The sequence below is a fragment of the Aotus nancymaae genome, unplaced genomic scaffold, assembly GCF_030222135.1.
Source record: "Aotus nancymaae isolate 86718 unplaced genomic scaffold, 86718_ANA_hifiasm-v0.15.2.pri h1tg000108l, whole genome shotgun sequence".
Classification (NCBI taxonomy): Eukaryota; Metazoa; Chordata; class Mammalia; order Primates; family Aotidae; genus Aotus; species Aotus nancymaae.
In genome coordinates this window covers 3,150,638-3,174,460 of record NW_026988523.1, presented here as the reverse complement: position 1 = coordinate 3,174,460, position 23,823 = coordinate 3,150,638, and the positions used below count along the sequence as shown (strand labels likewise).

General features: G+C 33.2%; 1 protein-coding gene across 3 annotated transcripts in view; it reads left to right on the top strand.

Moving 5' to 3' along the window:
- Positions 1–23,823, top strand: part of KIFAP3 (kinesin associated protein 3) — a 144,637-nt gene that overhangs the window by 112,556 nt on the left and 8,258 nt on the right. For all 3 annotated transcript variants that reach the window (XM_012444618.2, XM_012444619.3, XM_064370723.1), the window contains exon 19: positions 477–576. In XM_012444618.2, coding sequence (XP_012300041.1) covers positions 477–576 — 100 coding nt within the window. The remainder of the gene's footprint in view (positions 1–476; positions 577–23,823) is intronic.

Here is a 23,823-nt window from a genome sequence, read left to right as displayed (position 1 = left end):
TATCTGATTCCCTAATTATGCTACACTAATAAAGCTGTGAAATACAATAAAATATTACCTTTTACCAATACCAAGCTGTTTAATACCTCCTTGCCTTTATTTGTTCTATTTCCTTAGCCTGAACCATCCTTACTGTCTGTCCCCACCTTGCTTCCCTTATCTTTTTCCTTCTTCTCCACAAGACCATAAGCGGTTTGAAAGCAGAGACTGTCTAGTTACTCTCTGTACTCGTATAGTACCAAGTACATAGTAGATCCTCAATGAATGTCCAGTTACTGTGCTGCATTATTGTGAACCAGCACTTCAGTTCAGACAGTCATCTGTTCATACTCCCAGAGAGAACAACATGTCATGCTAACATTTTTCTTTCTAGACTAAATATACAGGCTATTTTCTTATTGTGTTGATTGATAGACAGATAGATTTTCTTTTTCCTACACATGTATTTTACTAGTTACCATTTTCTTTCTTTCTAGATGGATTAATTGCCTCTGAAGGAGCCATAAGTCCCGATTTCTTCAATGATTACCACCTTCAAAATGGAGATGTTGTTGGACAGCATTCATTTCCTGGCAGGTAAACAGTTTTCCAAGAAAAATCTAATGTATGATATCTGTTGCTTTTGAAAAGCTAAAATTCTCTTCGCGCTCCATCTGTTTACTTTTTCATTAAGAGGTGAAAAAAAAACCCTCAATCTTTTCAAGGACATGTTTGATTTTAAATTAACTTATAAAGTCACATTTTCTATATTTAAAAAATGGAGATCACAGGTCTAAAACAAAATATGCTTTTCAAGTTGGAAAATATAGATTGTTGACACAAACAATACTTTTGCCTAATTAATGAATGCAGATTGTTTCTTGAGTGTTTTCTAAAGCCATTAAAATATAAAATGAGAACACGTGTATTTTAACAATTACTCAAGATATCACTATTTTTAAAAAGTTGATGCTTTTATTAAATTAAAGACTTTTTCTCCCTAGATGGTGTTTGAGTAAAATATTTAAGAAAAAAAAAGGCCAGTATTCTTTTGCAATTATAATAAAGTTCTCTACAGCATATATCCAGCTTTATTACATAATGATATCATAGATTTTTAAAATCTTGCCAGAAAGTATAAACAATATTTTCCTCTTCATATCATTCCTAGAGGTGTAACATTTTAATTAAGACTGACTGTTGACATTTCACATTAAGCTAGTCCAGTGAACAGATAGTCTTATTTTCCCTTAAGCCTATTTATTTTTTTCATTAAGTTGTTAATTTGGTTTCTTCTGAAATTCTACTTTTCATTAGGATAAGCTATTTTCTATGTGTGAGATATATGTTCATGTATTTTTTAAACGAACAATACAGTTGCATCTAGTATGCAATAACTCTTAATGATCACTTATAATGTTATTTTAATCTGATACTAATTATGATAATTTCAACCATTATCAATTATCCATTTATATAATCTGTTTTACAAATATTCATCTTATTTATTTTAAATTGCACAGCAACATTTTAAAACAAGTATTATTTTATCTGTTTTACTGATGAGGAAATCACAGCTCTAAAAACTCAAGGTTAATTAACCAGTTCACACAAGTAGGATGATGGAGCAAAAATTTGAACTCATATGTCACCAAAGTTTATGTTCTTTCCAGTATAACATGCTGCCTCATTTGGAGGAAACAAAATATAACATAGTGATTTTTAAGTTTTGACCGCAACTCACATTAAAAGAAATACCTTTCATATTTGAACTTAATGCATATATACATATTTGTTTACATATATGTATATACATATACATATATGAAAATTGTTTACATTTACATTTCATATATACACATATATGAAAATTGTTTACATATTTGTATCTACTCATATATATATATATATATATATATATATGTGAAACAATTTCTTAAAATGGTACTCTAGCGGTAATAGACAGTGATATTTATTATATTTTATTTCCTGTTTTAAATGCAAATTGCGGCCCACTGAGTTGATTTCACAGCTGATGGTCATGACTCAAAGTTTAAAAGCATGGTAGGAGTATTACATGAAATGTAGTAATAGCCTTAGGTGTGTTCTGTAGTGTACTTTAAATAAATAATAGCCCTTTAAAAATTGTTTCATCTTTATACTAGATACTCATAGTAAGAAACTCCTTGTGCCTTAGGAAATAAAAGCTACACGTGATTAAATACTAGAGAGCATATGGCTTTTGATTATTTCTGATGCTTATGGCTATATTAGCTATAATTATTTAAATAGAGGCTCTGTTTAATCATTATAAATACTGTACTCTATCAAGTAACAATTCACTGTACAAATGTTTTCTGAAACATAATTGGAAAAGGAGGAAGTGATTTAGGTATTTGATCTTAATATTTATATTGAAGAGTTTTGCTTATAGCATTTATAATATTAATTATTCTGCCATTTATGGTTTACTCTTAGCCAAACATTATTTTTGTATCTACTGCCGATACAGTCAATCTAAAGAAAACCTACTGCTATAAATCATGCATTACTTACTTGAGAAAGACTTGGTTTTATTTTTATTATGTGACTTTTAAAAAACTAAACATTTTCACTAAAATACAGAAAACAACAATTCTTTTTTGCTCAATTCAGCAAAATCTCTAATTTCTGGTTTTCAAAAATTATTACTTTACACAATAATAAAAGTTTTGAGAGAGATAAATGTATTCTACAAGTTATATACTGGATCCAAAGATTTCCGGATTTTATTTCTCCATTCTGTTAATAAGATTTTTTTTAATAACTTTGGGAAAATTCTTTTACCTTTGTAAAAATATTTAAGTAGCTTCTTTTACTTCACAAAAGACACATCCCAGTAATGTTAATAAAACTTACTATAGACTATTTTTCAAATAAAAAGTCATACATTTGTTATAATTATTTTCATTTGAGAATTGTTCACCCTTTAAAAAGAATTTTCCCTGAGAAAGTTAAGACTTTCATCTCTTATCTTTTGTAATTGTTTAGGCCTTAAATCACATTTAACTACATCACATTTTTATTTTTAGAAGAAATAATTCACAATGAATTTCCTCAAATTTTGTGGTAGTTAATAGATCAAACAAAAAGGGACCCTAAATTGTATCAGCAGAGCCACAGACAGAGTACATAATATAGCCAAAGATTCATAGTTGTTCTTTTTCACACTGTGTTTTACTGACTTACTCTGGAATCATTTGCTTTTTAGCTTTTATTCAATCATTTGTGGTTGGTTAAGATTCTCCTTTTCATAGGACTTCTAAGCTCTTTTTTAACTGTAACCATGGATCTGTAAGTGTGGCATATTTTTCAATTCTGCAAGGATTTAAGTATTTTAAATTGTTACATAGTTATTCACATATTTCAGTATGATAATTTTACTGCATAATGTGAAACTTTAAACTGTGGCTACATTTCAGCTTCTGATATCCTGTAGGTAAATTTGAATCTCATTAAACTAAATAATACTCAAGCTACTATATTTGAAATTTTTACTTTTAACCGATTTTAAGCAAAATAGGAATATTTTTCAAGAAATGCAAGTTAATTAAAGAGTTGTTGAACTCCTTTCATCTCTACTGTAAAGATGAGAATAAGCAGACCTAATGGACAACATGAAGAATTTGTGTTAACTATGAAAGAATAATAGCTTAATTGATTGATCTTTACATGTTGAAAAAGCTGATTCTGTAAATATCTTAAAAAGAGGAAACGTTATCTATTAGGAGTTGTTGGGTGTTTTTCCTTTAAATCAGGGAAATGGTCCAGATGATTTATAAATTATTTCCCTTCTTCTTTGTCATATGTCTTTGATAAATAAGGACTGTTCTCAAGTTATCTGGAGAAAGAATAATACATGATTAACATATAAAAGGTGAACTTTTATCATTACCATTGTTTTTAATGATTTGAGTATAACAATATGTGGGATAAAACATGAAACAATATGACAGTGCCAAGTGGCATACTCTTCAGCCAGTTCTCATGGCTTTTCAGTCTCTGTTTTCTTAATATTTCAGTTTGAGTGGATTCATGTAATAAATAATAAATTGCTAATTTATATGACAGGGGTTTTTTAATTGTTTAAAGAAAAATGATTTCTTCCCAAAATGACAAGATTCAGTAATAGGATAAATGTATTAAAATCCGAGAAACTAAGCCAGATTTAGAGAAGAATTTAAACAGTTCAAATTGGTATTTTTCTTAAAATCCAAGTCAGGGGGTCCTTCTTAATCTGAATACCTACATTTTTGTAATATAGCAGGGCAGTTTAATTGGAAACAGTGAAAACTGTTAAACTCATCTATTCCATTCTATAAGAAGACTGGATGTTAGATAAAACAGATATTGGCAATTGGGACAGTGAATCCTAGGTTTTAGACATGTGTCAGTATCAGTTTGAACCTCTTGGCTCCAGGATTTCCCAACATTTAGAGCTAATGCAAAATGCATTAGGGCTCTAAGGCATTAGCTATGGAGTTGCCAATCACAGAGCGTCAAATGTAAATCTTCCCCTCCCAAAATCTGAACTGGTGTTAGAAAGTAAAGTGGAACTTGCTTTTGAAGCTAATTAAAAATAGGAGCAAGACTAGCCTTTTTCCTGTTATGTATATACCATGTATCCGTACCATGCTTTTGGACCTTTTTTTTGTTATAACTTTTACTTTTCAAGACTAACAAGAACCGCATGTTAAGGGCATTTTTAAACTGCTTCCAGCTTTTACAAATCAGTTTTTGTTGCAGTAAAAATGGTCCATTTTTCTTTTATAGGAATCCAATTTTCATAAACTGGAAAAAAAAATTGCAGAGACTGCTTAGGTTTCCTTGGGGCTTTGAAAAATATTTTTCAGAGAGCCTGGAGTTCTTTGTGGTTGGCACAGTGATGTCATTTACTGACCATTTCAGTGGGGTCAAAGACGAACTAGATGTGTGCATTATCTGAGCCATCTGACTCTTACACTTTCATTTTCTATGTGTGTGTTATAGACTGCTTTTTTTTTCTTCAAATACTTTAGTATTAACTTTAATGCATTATATGTATTATATATTACATATACATATGCCTTCTATTTTGGTCTCTTTTCTTTCAACTATTAAATCACAGTTGAATAGTAGTTGTACTTTAAAAAAATCCTACTGAGTAGAACTAACAAATTATTTCTTTAAAATATAAGAAATAATCTTTTACCGAAATTTTTTAATGTATGATTTTTCAATTCTAGAATTCTACATGTAAAAAAATGAGACTTATTTGTTTAGCTGAAGGCTGCCTTAATTAAACCCAGCTATTTAGTTTACTGTTTTTTCCCATGAGAAAGCAACCTCAAAATTACATATTTTCTATCTAAAAGGCATTGTGCAGTGTTTACAGAACTACATATTGCTAGAACTATCTGAGTTTGTTCCAAAGCAGTTATTCAAAAGAGAAATTAAGTTGTCTATTTTACAATCCTTAATTTGGCCAAGCCAAAAAATTCTTTTGTATTGAGAGGAAAGTAAATATGTCTGCAAAATTCCTTCTTTCATAAGTCCTTTATCAATTTTTAATTAATAACCGAAACTCATTTCGTCTAATAATTTAAGTTTTAGTGATCTTCATTACTGTGGCCATAGCATAGCAATTACATGGAAGGATCAAAAAAGTGAAAAGCACCTCTCAAAAGCATTTTCTTTGATAGACATTGACACCAACCATTTTTTCAGCATTGTAAGAACTAACCTAATTGCTAAAAACCTATAAAATCTTTTTAAAATAATCATTAACTAATATACTGCTTTATTTAGTGTATTACTACATTTTTACCTATAAGATGATCATAGTTTTTCTATTATTTATGAATTTCTTATTAATTTTTCTCAGCAGAAAACATGCTTCATGAAGCCTTTCAAAAAACCTTACAAGCAATTTTTCTAGACATGGTGGTTACAAAATAAAGCAGACAGATAACATTTTCACCTATCAATTGCCAAATAATTTCTAATGCTAATACCCACACATCAGAGCATAAAAGGACTCTGAAACACTTCTTATGGAAATTTAAGTTCATAAAACCTTTATGGAAGGCATTTGGTAATAAAGACAAGAGCCTTAAATTGTTTACTTCCTTTTACTGTATCACTTTATCTCTAAAAATTTGTCCTTATGAAATAATCAGAGATAAAAATAAAGACTGATAAATAAGTTGTTGTGTGTCAGAGAAAACTGATACATTGAGTGTAGTAGAATAAACATTTTTTACGACATTATTTTTGTGCCATGAGATGTAGATCCCTAATACTTGTTCTTAGCTGGATATAGGTTGGGGTATTTGCAAGAGTTGCTTCTCAGTTTAAATAGAATTTTAAGTCATGATTTAAACATATTCAGTAGAACCTCTTTATAGCAACAGCAAGGCTGGATAACAATACAGTGTCCTGTTTACCTTCAAAAGTTGCTCTGTTTCAGGTATGGTATATGATTTGATCTAAAAATACTCAGATCTGTGCAAATTTTTGTTATAAATTGTATCCAGTTATCCAAATGACATTATTTTCAATATATGTAAACATCTATTTCAAGCCAAGTAATAAATGACATATGTTGGTAAAACCAATAGAAATAATTTTAAGTTCTTTCCACCTTCATCATTATTAATGAAGCAGAAGTGTACAGTAAAATTTTTTGAGTAAAACCATAAGAAATAGTACTATATAACAAGTAAAATTATTCCTAAGATAATGAAGTGGTCATTTTACTCTTAAACTTGTGGGATGGTTAAAACAGGAGAACAAGAGTGCAATAGATGTGTTACAACATAGTTCTAATTAATGAGAAAATCAAAGCAAATAAAAATTTTCATACTACAAGAGTCTTGATCTCACACAGTCTTTACATGAAATCCTTTTTTTGTTTCTGAATACTCCCGTAGCAGTTGTCCCAATTACTTTTTTGGTTAAGAAGGTGGAATGCCTTAGGAGCCTTCTAAAAGATTCAAAGACTAAAATGTTTAAGCCTTTTTACTCTAAATCTAAGTATATGAAGACTAATAACTTACATTTATCTTGCATTTAAATCTTCATGTATCTTATTTGATCATCAAAAAGTATGTGAGGTTATAGGGCAAAGAGTAATGTTGTCCTTATTTTCACAATGTGGAAATTAAGGCTCAGAGATTTTTAAGGAACTAGCGTAAAACCAGATAGCTAATAATGAAGCCTTTAAGCTTGGTAAGAGCCAACACTCTTACTATGACATCATTAGTGCCTCCAGATGACAAGCAGATATATTAGTCTTATCAGTAAACTGTACTTTAGAAAGTTTAAAATAAACGTTACTAAAATTCAGAACAAGATATGTAGGTTTTATTGTGTAACACGACATACTGTTTACCTAGCTTGCTTTAATACATTTGACATGGTTTACTGCAAATTGGTGATTCAGATTTGCTTGGAAGTAAGCTGCTAAGGGTTTATTAACACATTAAGTAATTAGTTCACTACCTTTAAATTCTCTTAAGTAGTTAGTACACTAAAGTCTCTACAGATTAAATCCAGTTGTGTAGAAAATGGGAATGAAATAAGTTGTGATATTCTCAGTCTAGGAGAGTAAATGCCTCATACAAATCATTTATTCAACTAATTAACCAGTGTATATTTTTGCATACATGATGGTATTGTTTTAAAAATGCTCATAAATGAATCCTTGTGGGCTTACTACATTTTAGTCTGATTTCTCTTTATTTATTTAGACTTTTTATAGAGACAGCTTCTTTCTAGTATTGAAAAGGCAAGGAAATTCAGTTCTACTGCTTGGTCACTAATGATGTGTATTTCCCAAGGAGAACTGAATTAGGTTTTATTAGTAAATTGGGCCTATAACCTCTAAGGACAGATTTTATTAGATTATCACACATCAGCATTAGTAAATTGTAAACTTAACTGAAATACAGATGTATGAGCCACAAATCAAGGCTTAGAATCCTGAAAACTTGGGAAGATGTTTTATCCTAGAGAAATTATAGTCCTGACTTGAAAAAATATTTCAAGTAATTTCTTTTGAAAATTTAGAAACAAGAGAAGTTGGTGAAAGAACTACCCTCTTCAAATTAGTGTTCATTTTAATCTGCTAATCTGAGCAAAATATTGAAGGCATGTACATGAGCTATATAGAAAGCCCAAAGATGCTCCCAAATAAAACCAAATTTATTGTCACTTTATTAGTGGTGGCGGCAGTGGCCCATCTGGAGCAGCTGCTGCAGGGACTCCAGCTGCAGCACAGGGGAGGCATATCCGAATGCTGCGAGCTATACAAAGCTGTCAAGCTGGGAAGAGGCAGGAGCCCTGCCCCCTGCCAAATTGGCTGGGCAGGAGCCCCTGCAGCCACCCAGCCACAGCTCCAGACCAGGGCATCCCTGTGCTGTTGGAGGCCCAGGGAAAGCCTCCTGCCTCTGCAGGCTCAGAAGTTCCTGCTTGCGCTCCCTTGCCTCTCCCTGCTGCCGGCACCTGCTCCTATTTCAGAGCAAAGTTGAAGCCAAGCCCCAGCACTGTCATGACCTGACTGGGTGTGCATGCATTAGGGGCAGCACTGCATGCCCCGCCCCCCCCCCCCACCACACACACACTGCCTCAGCCCCCTCTGAAGCTTTGGGCACCTGCGAGCTCAGGGAGGGAGGCTAGGGGGTGCTGAGGGCTGCTCCTCTTCCCCCTTGCTCACCCTCCACTTGTCCATTTACCTTGTTCTTCCTGGATGCAGAACAAGAACTTGGGACCCGAATGGCAGGACTCAAAGAGCTGTAACACGAACAGAGCTGAAACACATCGCCCCCGCTCGCCACATTGTGGGCAAGGAGAAGGAGAGAAGAGCTGTGGCTCTTCTGAGAACCCAGACCTAGTTGCTCCTGAGCCAGGGCTGGGACACCCTCTGTGGGGCTCTGCGGTTCCCAATGTCTCCAAGCTTCTGGGTGCCACCGCATTTCCCCTTTTCCAGACACAGATGCTCACAGCAGAAGCTGTGTGTAGTATATCTGGTCCAGCAGCAGCCTCACAGAGAGCCAGCATGTGTGCCAGTGCCTGGAGCTTCCCACCCTGCCATAGCAGCCAGTCAGCCAGCATGCCTCTTGTGCATGGTGACCAGACCCTGCGCTCGCTCACCTTGGCAGGTGTGGGATCCAGGCTGACAGCGCAGGCTGAGCACAGCCTACTGGGCCGAGTGGGCAGAACAAGCCCAGCAGGCGCAAATAATAGGGAGAAGGCGCCACCAGCCACAATGGTTTCTGGCTGGCAAAGCAACACCCCAAGGATCCTGTGACATTAGGACTTCCACTTAGTATAAGAAATTTAGCATAATTGAGTCTATAAATTTAAAAAGTAACCCGAATATGACTGGGACCTTTAAAAATGCTAACATATCAATTATGGTGTAGCTTTGTACTAGAAAAAATGACATAGAAGCTAATGCAGTTGACTGGCAAGTTAATTATATCATCACCATTTAAGAGTGATTATCTAGTGTTAAAGGTCATATACTTTTCACATGTATTAATTGCATTTTTGTTGGCTTTACAGATAGAAATTAGCTGTAAATTTAAATGGAAAGGAAGTAGAAAGTCTTCAAGTGAAGATGACTGCTCTAATGACATATTTGACCTAAGAAATGCTCTTATTTTAAGAAACAAAAACAAAAATGATTTTTTAAGGGAATAGAATGCAAATTACTATCATAAAGGCTTGCTCCTTCATATTATAATGAGAATAACAAAATTGTACATAATTAATAAGTATCACTACTCTCTCCAAAGAAAATAAGGGAGCAAAATAGAGCATGTGATCTTTTATTTCCTTTAAATATTAATGTAATAATATTGAGCTTACTCCTTAACTCAGGGATATTTTCTAATTTAAGTTAGATTTAATCTAGCCTATTTGTGTCTTGATTGATGTAATTTAACTATGAACAGTTTTTAGATTTCTTATATTAGAAATATTAAACTAGATTTTTTTTCTAAGATACTTGTTTTAAGAAACAGCTAAAACCTAGGGTCTATAGGTTTTCAAATGTAATTTTAAATGTAATATTAATTCCCATATTCTCCATCTTGCCCATAGTCCTTACAGATGTTCTGTTACAAATAGCTCACTCTTCAGATATGAGCCATATGGGCTCTGTAAACTGATTTGCACTTTTTCTGAATAGGAATTGTACAGATTGTAGATGAATTATTAAGTAAATTTATATTACCAAATAAATCTAAGAATAAAATATTAAGCTGTATTAAATGAGAAAGGAATGTGCAAATGACGACCTACCTGCATTAATAAGTTTAGTGATTACCTTCTTGTTTTCAACCAAAAGAAATGAGTTTTTTTGTTGTTGTTGTGTTTTGAAAAGGGGTAGGCGGCGTCTTTAAAACTGCTTACAGAAATATCTAAGACAAAAACAAGGAAATATAATGTTGTAAACTCAGCCAGTCCAAACCACTTGAACTGCTATGACAGCTCATAAAATTGAGAGTACTTTTTAACTGGGCTCTGTTTTACATTGCCAAAGTGAATTTTCCTTGCAGGAAGTAGCCAGAGGGTTTATTTAGTTTCCAGTCCATGGCTTTGATCTTTCTCTACTGTCACATCTCGGGTTACATAGCCCTTTTTCACTGCAGTAAATCTGCAACAGTTAATGAGAATAAAATTTCCTCCTTCTTACTGATCACATGCTGTTAAATGCCAAACCACAGCCAACTGCATATTTGCAGAATTTCAGCGACAATGTATGAAAACAGCGCAATCAGTTTAATCTTGTTGTCTTTGCAATTCATTTTATTGGGCTTTCTTCCTTTTCAAGTGACCTACTTTATCAAGTCGAGTGGTTGCAAGCCAAACTTGGAGGAACGATTTAAAATATGAATAAACTAAGAGGAGAAGGTGTGCATGAGGTGGGACAGGGGAGGGCAAGTGGAAGTCTGCTTGTATTACCGAAGATTCCAAGACTCAATAAGTTGAGTCTATTTTAATTCTTTTAAAAGACCAAGCCTTTTTTTCTTCTTTCTCCTCAAATAAAATGGTTTGTTATTTCTTTGGTTTTTTTGTAAGTTTAGTTTCAATATAAGTTTGTACTTAATGAGTTTATTTAATGAGTTATAACATTATTTTTCAGTTTTCATTATAGAGAAGACACCATCATACTTAAGGGAATTTCAAGGATTTCAAAAAATTGGAAGTCCACATTATAAGAGCTACTCTTAGAGTAAAAATAACATTGTTGTTAACATACACTAAACCATTTTATCAAATGGGTCCTTATAAAGGAAATATTATGAATATGTTGAATAAATCAAAATAATTTCAAAATCACATTTAAGCAAGCTGAATTTTATACATTAATATATGCATCCTCATAGTAAAGTACATAAAGAATCATATTTATTTTCTTTTTGTTACAATGAAACCTCTCAATTGAGGCATTAATTTTCTGATTCAGTTAATAAAGGTTAAATATGCTTTTTACTTACACCTCTTTTCTACTGCTTTGTTTTTGAGATTAGCAACTGGAAGTTAGCAACTTCTTTGTCAAGAAATTCACCTCAGGGGGCCATTTTGGGTGATAGTCATTGGTAAATATATTTTATTGTATATTTATATTGGGTTATATTTTCATATAGAAATGTGAAATTATATAAAATAAATCAAAAGAAATTAGCTTATATTTTCCCAGAAGATTGAAGTCACAGTTACTGTTATAGCCATCTGATTTCACAGAAAAAAATTATTTCTGTCCTCATAAAAATCAAAATGTTGAGATAAATCAAAAATGTGTAATACTCATTTATTGATTTAGATGACTATCATAAAAGCAATAACTAAAAGTGTATTCAGAATTCAGAAGGCTGTTTCTAAGTTGGGGACAGTAAAGTCACATCTCTCGATTAAAAGGGGATCCACTTTTGGGGACGTGCCAGTTGTTAGTTGCCCCAATACAAGAGGAGGGTGAGAGGAGAGGTTTGAAAAGTTTAGAGCAAAGAGAGGTGCAGCACTTACAGGACCTCTACAGAAGGTATTAGATATAATACATCTTGGAATGTTTGACTTTCAAAATGTAGCTTATACTCTTTGAATTTGAATTGTTTTCAAATAGACCTATGTCTACTTGAATTGTGACATAATAGTTTGCATATGAAAGAAAGATGAAGGTGAAAACAGAATTTTAGACTTATCTGAGGGCCTGTTCTAAAGTTTACTTCTTTGTTTCTTTGAAACTTTAAATCTGCCCAAAATTCTGACCTTGAAAGTCCACAGAAAATTTCTGCATGAAGTAAACATTGCTTTTTTTTTTTTTTTTTTTAGTTTTTGTTGTTCCTTAAAAAACACACACACACATAAATCTTAAACAAGTGCAACTGCTCAAAAGAATTTGTTTTGGGGACTTGAACAGTCCAGTAACGTTTTAAATGAAACTGCTAGAAAGGAATAGAAACAATGAAGACTTCAGTGACATACACAATCTTTATTCTAATTGTATCATTTTAAATGGTATTCTCTAAATCAGGGGTCCCCAACTCTGGGGCCAGCACTTGTTCATGGCCTGTTAGGAACTAGGCTGCACAGCAGGATGTGAGCAGCAGGCAAGCAAACCTTACCACCTAAGCTCCACCTCCTGTCATAGCAGCAGCAGCATTAGATTCTCATAGGAGCACAAACCCTATTATGAAGTGTGTATGCAAGGGATCTAGGTTGTGTGCTCCTTATGAAGGATCTAACTAATGCCTGATGATCTGAGATGGAACAGTTTCATCCCAAAATCATCCCTCCTCCCCCATCTGTGGAAAAACTGTCTTCCACGCAACCAGTACCTGGTGCCAAAAAGGTTGGGGGACTGCTACTCTAAATTGTTCCAGATTTCTGTACAATATGAGATAGGTTGACCAATAATGATGATGGCAATTATTGAAATATATTTAGTGAGTGCCAGCCAATATATGAATAGCTATTTATTACATCCCTTATCTAATTTACTCTTCACAACAGCTGAAGAAGGGAGACACTATTATTAAGAAAACTGATACGTATAGATTTAAGTAACTTACCACTACTCAATCAATAATAAACTGTTATTACCTTTGCCTGCCTTTCTTCTGTTACAATGAAGGGTTTTTTTTTCAAAATCCAGTCAACCTATTTTTACTGTAGACTCAATTCTTGTCTTTTCAAGGACTTCTTTTATGTTGTCACTCTTCCCCTCTACTGGATCATTCCTGTCAGCATATAAACATAAATCAGAATCTACAAAGTTAAACTCTTTGACCCCACGTCATATTCCAGCTACTGCCTGTTTCTCAATTCCCTTCATCCATAACTTCTCAAAAGACTTCCATGTGCTCTTCAACTTTTCCAGTCTTGTCAAAATCACCAGTTGCCAAATCTAATGGACCATTCTCATCTTTAACTCTCAGCTGGTTTTGACACAGTTGACCAGACCCTGCTTTTTGAAACTTTTCAGCTCTCAAGATACTCCATTTTTCTGATTTTCCTCCTAAGCTCTTTGTCATTCCTTCCCAATGTTCTTTGCTGGCTATTCCTTCTCTTTTCCACATTTAAATGGTAGTTACCTCAGGCTCTATCCCTGTTCTCTATCCATACCCTATTTTGGGGATCTTCTTTTCCAACTGCACTCACCACACCTAGGATTAGCCAGATCCTATGGCTTTAAATACCATTTGTAAACTTATATTTTTAGCTTAGATTTATCCTCTCAGCACCATTTTTATTCCCTATGCTATTTTACATATCCAATTGAACATTTAATAAAATTATCAGATATAACTTTTGATTTCTCATGTATAAACAGGTTCCTTCGCTAATCTTTTCATCTCAGCAAATGTCACCACCATCCACCCAGTAGTTCAAGCTTTAAACTTTGGAGTCTTTCTTATTGTCTCCCTTTTCTTCATGAGTAGCCTCTCTCTCCACTGCAAACCATCTGCTTGTCCTGTTTTCATTTGTAGAATAGTCTCAAATTTGGCTATTTCTTTCCGTTTTCACTATTAGTACCCTATTCCATGCCACTATCATCTGCCACCTGAACCACTCAATAGCCTAATTAATTTTCCTGCTTCTACACTTCCCTTCCACTTCATTTTTTTTCCACAGTAGCCATCAGGATCTTTTTCAAGTGTGTCCATATCACATCTCTCGCCTACCTTCAATGGCTTCCCATACTTCTTTAATAAAATACAAATTCCTTACCATGTTCTATAAAGTCCTGCATTATTTGACACTTAACTACATCGCCAGCCTCATCAAGTGTTCCCTTTGTAATTGCTTGTTGATTCCACCCACTCTGGACTCCCTTCTCTTCCCCAGACATTCACCAGGTTCTTTCTCACTGCATCACCTTTGTGCTTAACTTGAATAGTCTCTTAACTTTTTAAATAACTGGCCGCTTCTTATCTTTCAAGTCTCAGTTCAAATATTACTTCTTCAGAGAGTCTTTTCCTAACAGAAGTGTCAAAGAAGCTGCTTCTCCCTCATCTAACCTAATAATTTAGTTTTTGTTCACTTGTTTATTCTCCCTCCTACCACAAGAATACAGTCTCTCGATGGGCAAGAACTTTGACTGTTTTTTTCAAAGTTGTATCTACTGGCATATACTAGGTTCTCAATAGATGTTTGTTAAATAAAAGTTATAAAGGTCAGAGCCAGTATTCAGACATAGATGTCTTACTCCATTTCCCATGCTGTTTTATTTTCAATGTGAACTTTTTTTATAATTTCTTAATTTCAACTGTGTCAGTATCCTTTCAAATGTACAGTGCATAGTGTCTATTAAATATGTAATCAAGTAGATGTGTATTATATATCCTGCTTTTAGTATCATATGCTTTGTATTATAAAATTGTTGATAGGAACCTATGCCATATAGGAAAATTTTTTTTAATAAACTACGTAAGATAAAAACAGCCTTTAAATAACTATATTTTACATAGAGGAAGATACTTACCTTCCTAATTAAGATCCAGTTAAGGGATTCTTAGTATACTTATATTATACTACTACAAGTCTAAGCAAATATACTGAGAAGCAACTGTCTATACTGAATATAATAAGCACAATCTCTATCATGGAAAAATTTTTTTATTTTCAAAAGTAACTCTTATAATGTCCCAATATTACAAGTTACAAGTGTGTAAAATCATATCTAGTCCATCTACTTTCATCTAGCCTAAAGAAACATTATAGGTTCACCATAACAGTAGAAATAATATGATTAGTATTCAATTTCTCATTAATAATAGCAATAACCAACTGACTAGAATGGTAAAATAATTATTTTCTTGGTCTTAACATTTTCATAGAGAAAGATTAGTAGAATACATGCTTAGAAATCACATAATTTCAGTTATAGTCAATTTCATTGCTGATTTGCTGTAAATTTTTTTTTTCAGTTTTGTTGTACCTGGAGAAATGGCTCCATGTTTAAATATCAGGGAGAATTTGTTATAAGAATACTTAAGGTTGTGTCTTCAGAGGGTGGTGTAACTTTAGAGGATGGTTATAACTTTAGAGAATCTTAAAGTTAGTTGTATCTTTAGAGGATTTTAAAGTTGTATCTTTAGTTGGTTGTATTTTTAGCAGCTCTTTAGAAGATAATCAGAATATTTTTAAAATCTATATTGGTTTTAAAGTCCAATAGCTTAAGTTCTATAGCAACAAATACTCCATACTTAAAATGAATAGAGTTTCCTTGTTTGTGTTTCTTTCCAATTACCAGGTTATAACTAATGATTTGTTAGTAGTCAGTAAATCATAAGAATAGCATACATGCTGTTGGGATTTTTTGTTATTATTGCTGCTATTTCCAAAGATACTTATAAACTTAAAGTTTCTGTGATGATAGGTGAAATTAACTTTACAAAGCATAAAATGTAGAATAAAATATAGAATTATTTAATGTTTGCTTTTAACACTTAAAATTTCCTTTATTCATAACCTTTTTAGTTGACAAGCATTTGGACGAGGTCTAGGGATATAGAGGTCAGTAAAAAATAATCTTTCTCTTTAAGAGGCTTACATAGTTCAGGGTTAAAAGTATAATTTTTTGAGATGAGTTAGAGCATTCTATTTATTTTTCTTTCAGCTTTCTTTTTTGAAAATATTTAAGGTAATAGTATTATCAGGCTTATGAAAGTAATACTACATTGTCAGCATCTAGACATCAGTGGTCTTTGACCTGTTTCTGCCCACTTTTATGTTATTCCAGTATTTTGAGTAATACATGTATAATACATATTCCTCTAAAAATTAAGGAGAACTCAGATGTTTAAGATGTTTATTCTACTGTAAATAGAATAAATAATATTTCTCTATTGGAAATATTTCCAGTAGAATAAACATCATAAACATTTCTGAATTCTTTTTAGAGGAAACTGAATTAATGATATTTATAAAAGACTGCCACATTATCTGAAATAGTACTCCCCCTCTTTATTTTTTATGAAGAGCATGCTATTTTGAGTGTGTCATTCGTTAACTTACTTCTGGTACAAAAACATAGACTTTTAGTATGTTCTTACACACACACAGTATCTAAAGAATGTGAATTTTCTTAGAGAAAAATTAAATAGGTTCAGATTTTATAGCATTCTAAGCTAAGCACTACAATATTTGACAAAGAATCACATTATTTTTGAAATACAGCTTTTTAAATTATATATGCTGTTTAATAAAACATCGTACTTTGATGGTCTGATAATTCACTAGTGTTTACTTCATTACAACAATAAGTCATTTGGAAGGGTAAGTCGAGACAGTAACTTGTTGTGTCTTTGTATGAGAGATATTGCCTCTTTTGAAACACATCCAAGACCTAAAATATGTAATTTAAATAATTGTGAGGCTTGGGGAGAACCATTGTATCAAGGAGCTTGATATAAATGTTGATTTTCTGTGACTCCCCATCTCATGGAGAAAGTTTTACTGAGTTAATACTGACTTTTCATTTTACATAGATAGATACTCCCGAGGGAACAAGAGACAAAACATTTTAGTCTTTGAACTTCCTTTAACGCTGACATCATAGCTATTGATGAATTTTTAACACTTTTCATTGGAAGAGTTTTAAATTATAAACGATTTTTTAAAATGCATCAGGTTTTCTAGTTATTAAAAAGTGGCCATTTGAAAATGGAGTTGATGTCTGGAGTTAAAAGGATTAATTATGTACTATAATCTTATAGAATTTACCTGTAGGAATTTTAGGCTAACACGCAGTCTTCCAGTATTAGCCCAGATCACTTGGTAATCTAACTGCTCAGTTCCTCCATGCATTAGATAGAACTCAGACCTGCTCTAAAGAGACAAGTGTGGGACCCTGTAATATAATTTATTTTCAAATACTACTTTGTTTTGTATTTAAACATAATTAGTAATTTTCTAATCATTCTTCTAATATTAAAGTTAATTACAAGTATATGTAAAATCTGTGTATATTTATCTTGATTCTTAAGTAAAAGCTATATTTCTATGGTCTCATTTTAGAGTAGAGAGGCACAATTAACAAATTCTGTCTTGTGCCCTTTGAATAAGCTAAATATTTTAAATAGTCTTTTGAATACACTTAAACAAGAACATAATAATTTCCTGAATATATTCTCTTTTTATGAACATAAGTCTATTTCAAGAAATAGAATCTATTTTATATATTTTAAGCCTGTTTTGTTTAGCTTTAGAAGAAACCATATCTAAAGTTGATATACCCCACTTTTTTAGGGTTTTCCAGCCAAAAACAAAGCACCATAATATTGGCCTGTCAGAATTAAAAGGCAAAGTGATCTTAAAAAGGAATTCAGATTTGTGTAGACGGTATCAAGTGGCTAATTTAGAGCCCCTCAAATGAAAGGATGGGAGGCTTCTATGAACATAGTTAGGCAAGTGAATTTTTAAAATGCAATTGTAGCTTAAAATTTACATCTTTTCAGATTTATACAAGAAACCCTATAAAGCTATGTTTATACAGGTGCTCAGACTTCATGCTGAGATATGTTTTGGGGTGACAAGAAAGTGTTCTTAAAAGTCTCAAAAAATATTTTTAAAAAACATTGTAAAATGCATTTAAAAGTATTTTTTAAAAGCATTTTAAGATGTCTTAAAAGTATCAAAAAGTATTTTTAAAAAGCATTCAAATATTTTTAAAAGTATTTTTAAAAAACATTTTCAAAGCCTTCATGAATATTAGGCTATTATAATTTACCTCATTATTTTTATACACTGTGGGGAAAAAGAAACTATTACAGTTTTATACGGTTGCATGTTTGTTACCTTATCTCCCCACAAAGTCTAGGGAAGGGAATACTGTTTGCTATCAGCAAGTACATAGTTATTTTTAATTGAATCAATTTGTCCCTTTTCCTGCATACTTGAAATAACTAATATAGATAAACCTATATGCTCATTCAGAATACTGTCTAAAACCCAGATAATCTCAAAAATGTATGGTGCATTCCATTTCCCTAAAGAATTCTCATAGTTGCCCAGCTTTGCTTATAAGTGCCAGATTGTCAGGTTGGCACAAGCCCAAAGACAACAAACATCACAGAATGAAAATACTCCACCCTAAACGTTTTCATGACCTGTGTGCACTTTTCTAAGAGAAGCCAACGCTGGCAGTAAACCTGAGTATGGGAATGTACAATGCGGGAAGTGATGATTTTCATGAGATAACTAAAAACCTTACCCTTGATTTACTGCTTTCAAAATAAACTCACTGAGTGTAAAATAAGATGAAAAAGCTTGTAATGAGAAATCTTTCAGTATGTTTCATCCCTAAAGGTGTTGTTATTTTCATCAGTCATGACACAGAAAGGATTTTGATTGAATAACCTTATTTATACAAACAGTCCAGTCTTGCTGTAGTAAAAGGAAAGTATGATTGGCCACGCCATTGTTTTAGTGCAGCAGCAATTAGTACGCCTGTGTATAGGCATAAATCTCTATGAATTACATAGGAGCCCTGTAAAGGCAAACAGAAAGCATGTGTAAGAAGCATGCCAAGTATGGTAGGGTATCCCTTAACTGTCTAGATCATTAGGCAGAAGCCAGAATTTCCTAAGCATTTCTAGGGAAGTATTCATCATTTTCATATGTAATAATAACACCACCAAATATTTACTATATGCGGGTACTTTTCTTGGAAATATAATAATCTCAAGGCATAGAGATGTTAGAAGATATAGCCATTATTCTTATTTTACAAAGAAAGAAATCATGTCAAGGTTGGTTACAGATGTAGAGTGAAACAAGTTATATTAGTAGAGACACAAATCACATTCAGATATTCTAGTTTTGAAGTAATTGTACCCTACTAACTGTAACAAAATTTAGGAGTTATCATTATAAGTTCTTAGTTTGTACTTAAGTTAGTTTGGCTGAATTTCATGAACTTAATTATTCGTCCTTAAGAGGGGAAATGCTCATGTACATGAATGACAAAGAAAAAAAAGAGTGTTTCCTAATGCTGCTTTGAGAATAATTTTAATTTAAAATATGACTCTTACAAGTCAGATAAACAATTGTCATATATTTCTACATTCCAGTCTACACTGAATTTGTTTGTATCAGTGCAATGTGTGACCAAAGGGTGCTTAGCCCTGTTCTTTGAAGATGATATAGAAACACCATGCTTCCTCATCAGAAGACTTGTAATCTTACAATCTAGAGTCTTACACCCGAGCAGGAAATGAATTTACCTTTTTTAAAAAAGAAACCCATAATGTAACAGTTAAATATAGTCTTAAGGACCAAGAAAGCTTATACCGTTAGAGATTTACTTTAATTTATCTGTTCTTCTCATGCATTTCTGGTATATTATGCAGTATTCTGAGATCCTAAATATTCTACAGGACACTAAATAATTGAAATATTTTTCCAACCTGTATTTATTATTGAAATTACTGAATCAGTGGCTGCAAAGCATCAAATAATTGTGCTCAATATAAATCTTTTGCAATATCCTTGTAAAGCAAGGAAATGCCTTTGTGTGTGTATGTTTATTTGCAATTATAAGTTTAGAATCAAATTTTTAAATTTTTCATACTTAGCTATTTAAAAAGATGTACTTTTTATGTGTTTAAATATAGTTTCTATTATCTATATTTTTGCCCTCAATTTCAGAAAAATGTTAGTTTGATTTCGCTTTCCAAAAATGTCTTTATCAGCCATTGCTTGATTTTTATCATCCAAATGTAATTTGACTATTATTTTAGCCTAAAAAATATTGACATGAATGACTAAGTAGACTATAAAATAAGTTGGAGATTTTATGTTAAGCATGTTACGTTTGATAAGATTTTCAGGATTTTTTTAAAGACAAGTCTGCCTCCTTAAATAAAGTGAAAAGTTTCAGAACTATTCCAAAATGTTCCCAAACTGAATGATTTGTTTATGGATTTTGGAGACATGAGTTTTAACAAAAAACTTAAGAGTAATTTAAAAAAAAAAAGACGGGTATTATGTGTATAGGGTTTTTGTTCATACAAGGGAGACTAGTATTATGTCTGTGGGGGTAGCATGCATGTTAGATGGCTGTATTAACGCTTTGATTTTTGTTCATGTCAGATGTGTCTGTTTTATAAAGAAAGATGGGGAGTTGATACAGCCCATTTTGTGTAGCACTTGTGATAATTTTAATTCCATTTTTTGAATTTGTTCATTTCAATAGTGCATTATCAGTTTGAGATTCTGGTTGGCGCTTAAATTTCAGTAACTAAAGATTATTTTTCATATTTTAACCAGTTTAGCTAAAGAGTTTTTAGTACTAGTATTAACTTTTGAATTATGTTTGAGGTCTTAGACTTTACAGCATGTTTAGTTTCTTTTCATTTCTTATTAGTATTTTTCAGTACTTAATAGTCTCTTGCTCCCACCTCCAACAAGAACTTTCCTCTCTGTTCAACATCAGAAACATTTTCCTTTTGGCATGTGCTTTCTAACTCCCCAAGCAGTATAAGCAAATTGGAAAGTTCAGCTGTCATTCTTGGAAGGTTATAGATCACACTAGCAGCCTGAGTAATCCAAGAGGTTTTAAGTATCATAGCATTTAGTTTAAAGTGAAATTTGCTCTGACAGGGCTGGCAGACCAATAGGAAAAAGAAATATTTGTGCTTGGAGAAGTGCATATGTAGAGACCAAAAGTATAACTGATGGCTGGAAGTGATTTCAGTCTAAAAAAACAAATCATTAAGAGAGTGCATAGGGGTAAAATACACAGTTCATATTTTAAAGAGTCTGAAAATGAACCAGCAACTAAGGTTAGCATTACATAGTAATTAGTTGTGGTGTTCAGGCTTTAACTCACTCAGTACCAGACAGTATAGTTAAACTATCACTGAGAAAACATTGCTACTTACATGATATTCTCTAGTTTAAGCCTATAGCAGTAATTTTTGTAGCCTAAAAAACCAAGGTATTATGACAGATTATATAAATGTTGAACCAGTAACAGACAAACAATTATTTAAAGGAGGTGCTAATGACTCAGTTTATTGACCTGGGGGTTATTTAAGCCACTCAGCAAGTTCCCTTAACATTTGGTGGTATGAAATGAGGCATTGCTTGATAGTATAGAACTGCTAGTTTCAAGAAGTCCTTGTACTTAATGGAAGAAACGGTAAGTTAAAGATGACTAGATGGCATACCTTCATTAAAATATTGCCAGAAAAAGCCTGAGACCATTATGGGTTTGGGTAAAAACTCGCTTCAGCTTGATAATCATATCTGACAACTTTCATTAGGTATCTATTAGAGCATTTTTTCTGTTAATAGCTACAAATAAGGAAAAATAAAACATCTTTTAATGGCTCCAGTTTCTTGCAAGTTGTTATTCTGTTCAAGAAAGCCTATTTTGAGCCAGAAGAATCTACAATTTATAATTTTTTTTCTTGAATGTGCAAATAAATAATAATAAAATGGGCCAGGCATGGTGGCTTATGCCTGTAATCCCAGCACTTTGGGAGGCCAAGGCAGATGAATCACCTGTGGTCTGGAGTTCAAGACCAGCCTGGCCAGCATGGCAATACCCCACCTCTACTAAAAATACAAAAATTAGCTGGGCATGGTGGCATGCGTCTGTAATCCCAGCTACTTGGGAGGCTGCGGCAGGAGAATCACTTGAACCCAGGAGGTGGAAGTTGCAGTGAGCCGGGGTTGTACCACTGTACTCCAGCCTGGGCAAAAAGAGTAAAACTCCATCTCAAAAAAAATAATAATAAAATGGAAAGGACTTCCAGCAAGATGGTAGACTAAGCTAACTTGGAAGGGACCAATCCTATACAGATCATATGGAAATAGTGGACAAAAATGTAACAAAAAATTACATGACCAAGTTCGTAAGAAAGATAGGGGATACCCCAATGACAAAAAACACCCATAGGAATATTGAACTAGGTATGGGTTATTTGGTAAAGGAAGATGGAATTGAATTCTCTAAGTAAAGCCTGGAATTTCAAAGGTCTACCTTTTTCTCATTGGTTGAAAACAGGACTAAATGATGTTAATTCACCAGCCCAGAGAAGTGGCCAAAACTTGTCTGTGCCCAAAGACCCTAGGTAGAGGAAGATAGTCACCCATGTGAAAGAAGTCACAAGCTTGTTTCATGCACATGAGTGGTTTCAGAGTTTATACTGTACATTTAACTCAGGGAACCCCAGTCAAGTAATTACCATTCAGATTGTTTCAGGACAATGAAACTGCCAGGGCCCTAATATATTATAAACAAATACAGAACCTCTCTATAGAAATAATTCCACAGCTCAAGACCCAACAGACATTTAAAAAAATGAAGTTGAAAGCCAATAAAATATTACGAAGTACATAAAGAAAGGAACCCGTGCAGTGGTGCACACCTGTAGTCCTAGCTACTCTGGAGGCTGAGGTGGAGGATGACTTGAGGCCAAGAATTCAAGGCTGCAGTGCGCCATAATTGTACCTGTGAATAGCCTTAATACTCCAGCCTGGGCAATATAATGAGACTCCATCTCAATGAAAACAAGAACAACAAAAAAAGGACCATCGTAAAAGAGAATCATCAGAATGTAATGGAAATCCCATTTTATCAATGTTCAATATGCCGAGGAGTTTAAATTTGATAAGCCTTGTTTTAAAGCTTTGTAAAGTCATGACATTACAAGACAAGCACTCTAACGGCAAGAGTGTTAGGATGCCCAAGAATTAGAGTTACTACAAGAATCTCAATGAGACTATATAAAATGTAATAAATAGTTTAGTAAAAAGGAATAGAAAACTTAATGCAATGATGTAGTATCAAAAAGTACCAAGTATAACATCTCCGCGTTAAAATATAATCACTAAAATATTACTCTGGAGGCAGGTTAATCAACAGATTAAGATATATAAGAAGAGAAGTAAAATTTGAATGAAATTAGAGAGTCAGTGAAATAGAATTTCTTTACCATTTGGAATAAATCAGTGACTTTTTTTTTTTTAGATGGAGCTTTGCTTGTTGCCCAGATTGAAGTGCAGTGGCGTGATCTCGGCTCACCACTACCTCTGCCTCCTGGGTTCAAGCGATTCTCCTGCCTCAGCCTCCTGAGTAGCTAGGATTACAGGCATGTGCCACCACGCCCAGCTAATTTTGTATTTTTTTTAGTAGAGATGGAGTTTCTCCATGTTGGTCAGGCTGGTCTCAAACTCCCGATCTCAGGTGATCCGCCCACCTTAGCCTCCCAAATTGCTGGGATTACAGGTGTGAGCCACCACACCCGGCCAATCAGTGTCTATTTTATGCATGTTCCCTTCATCATTATTACAAATTAGTTTTTA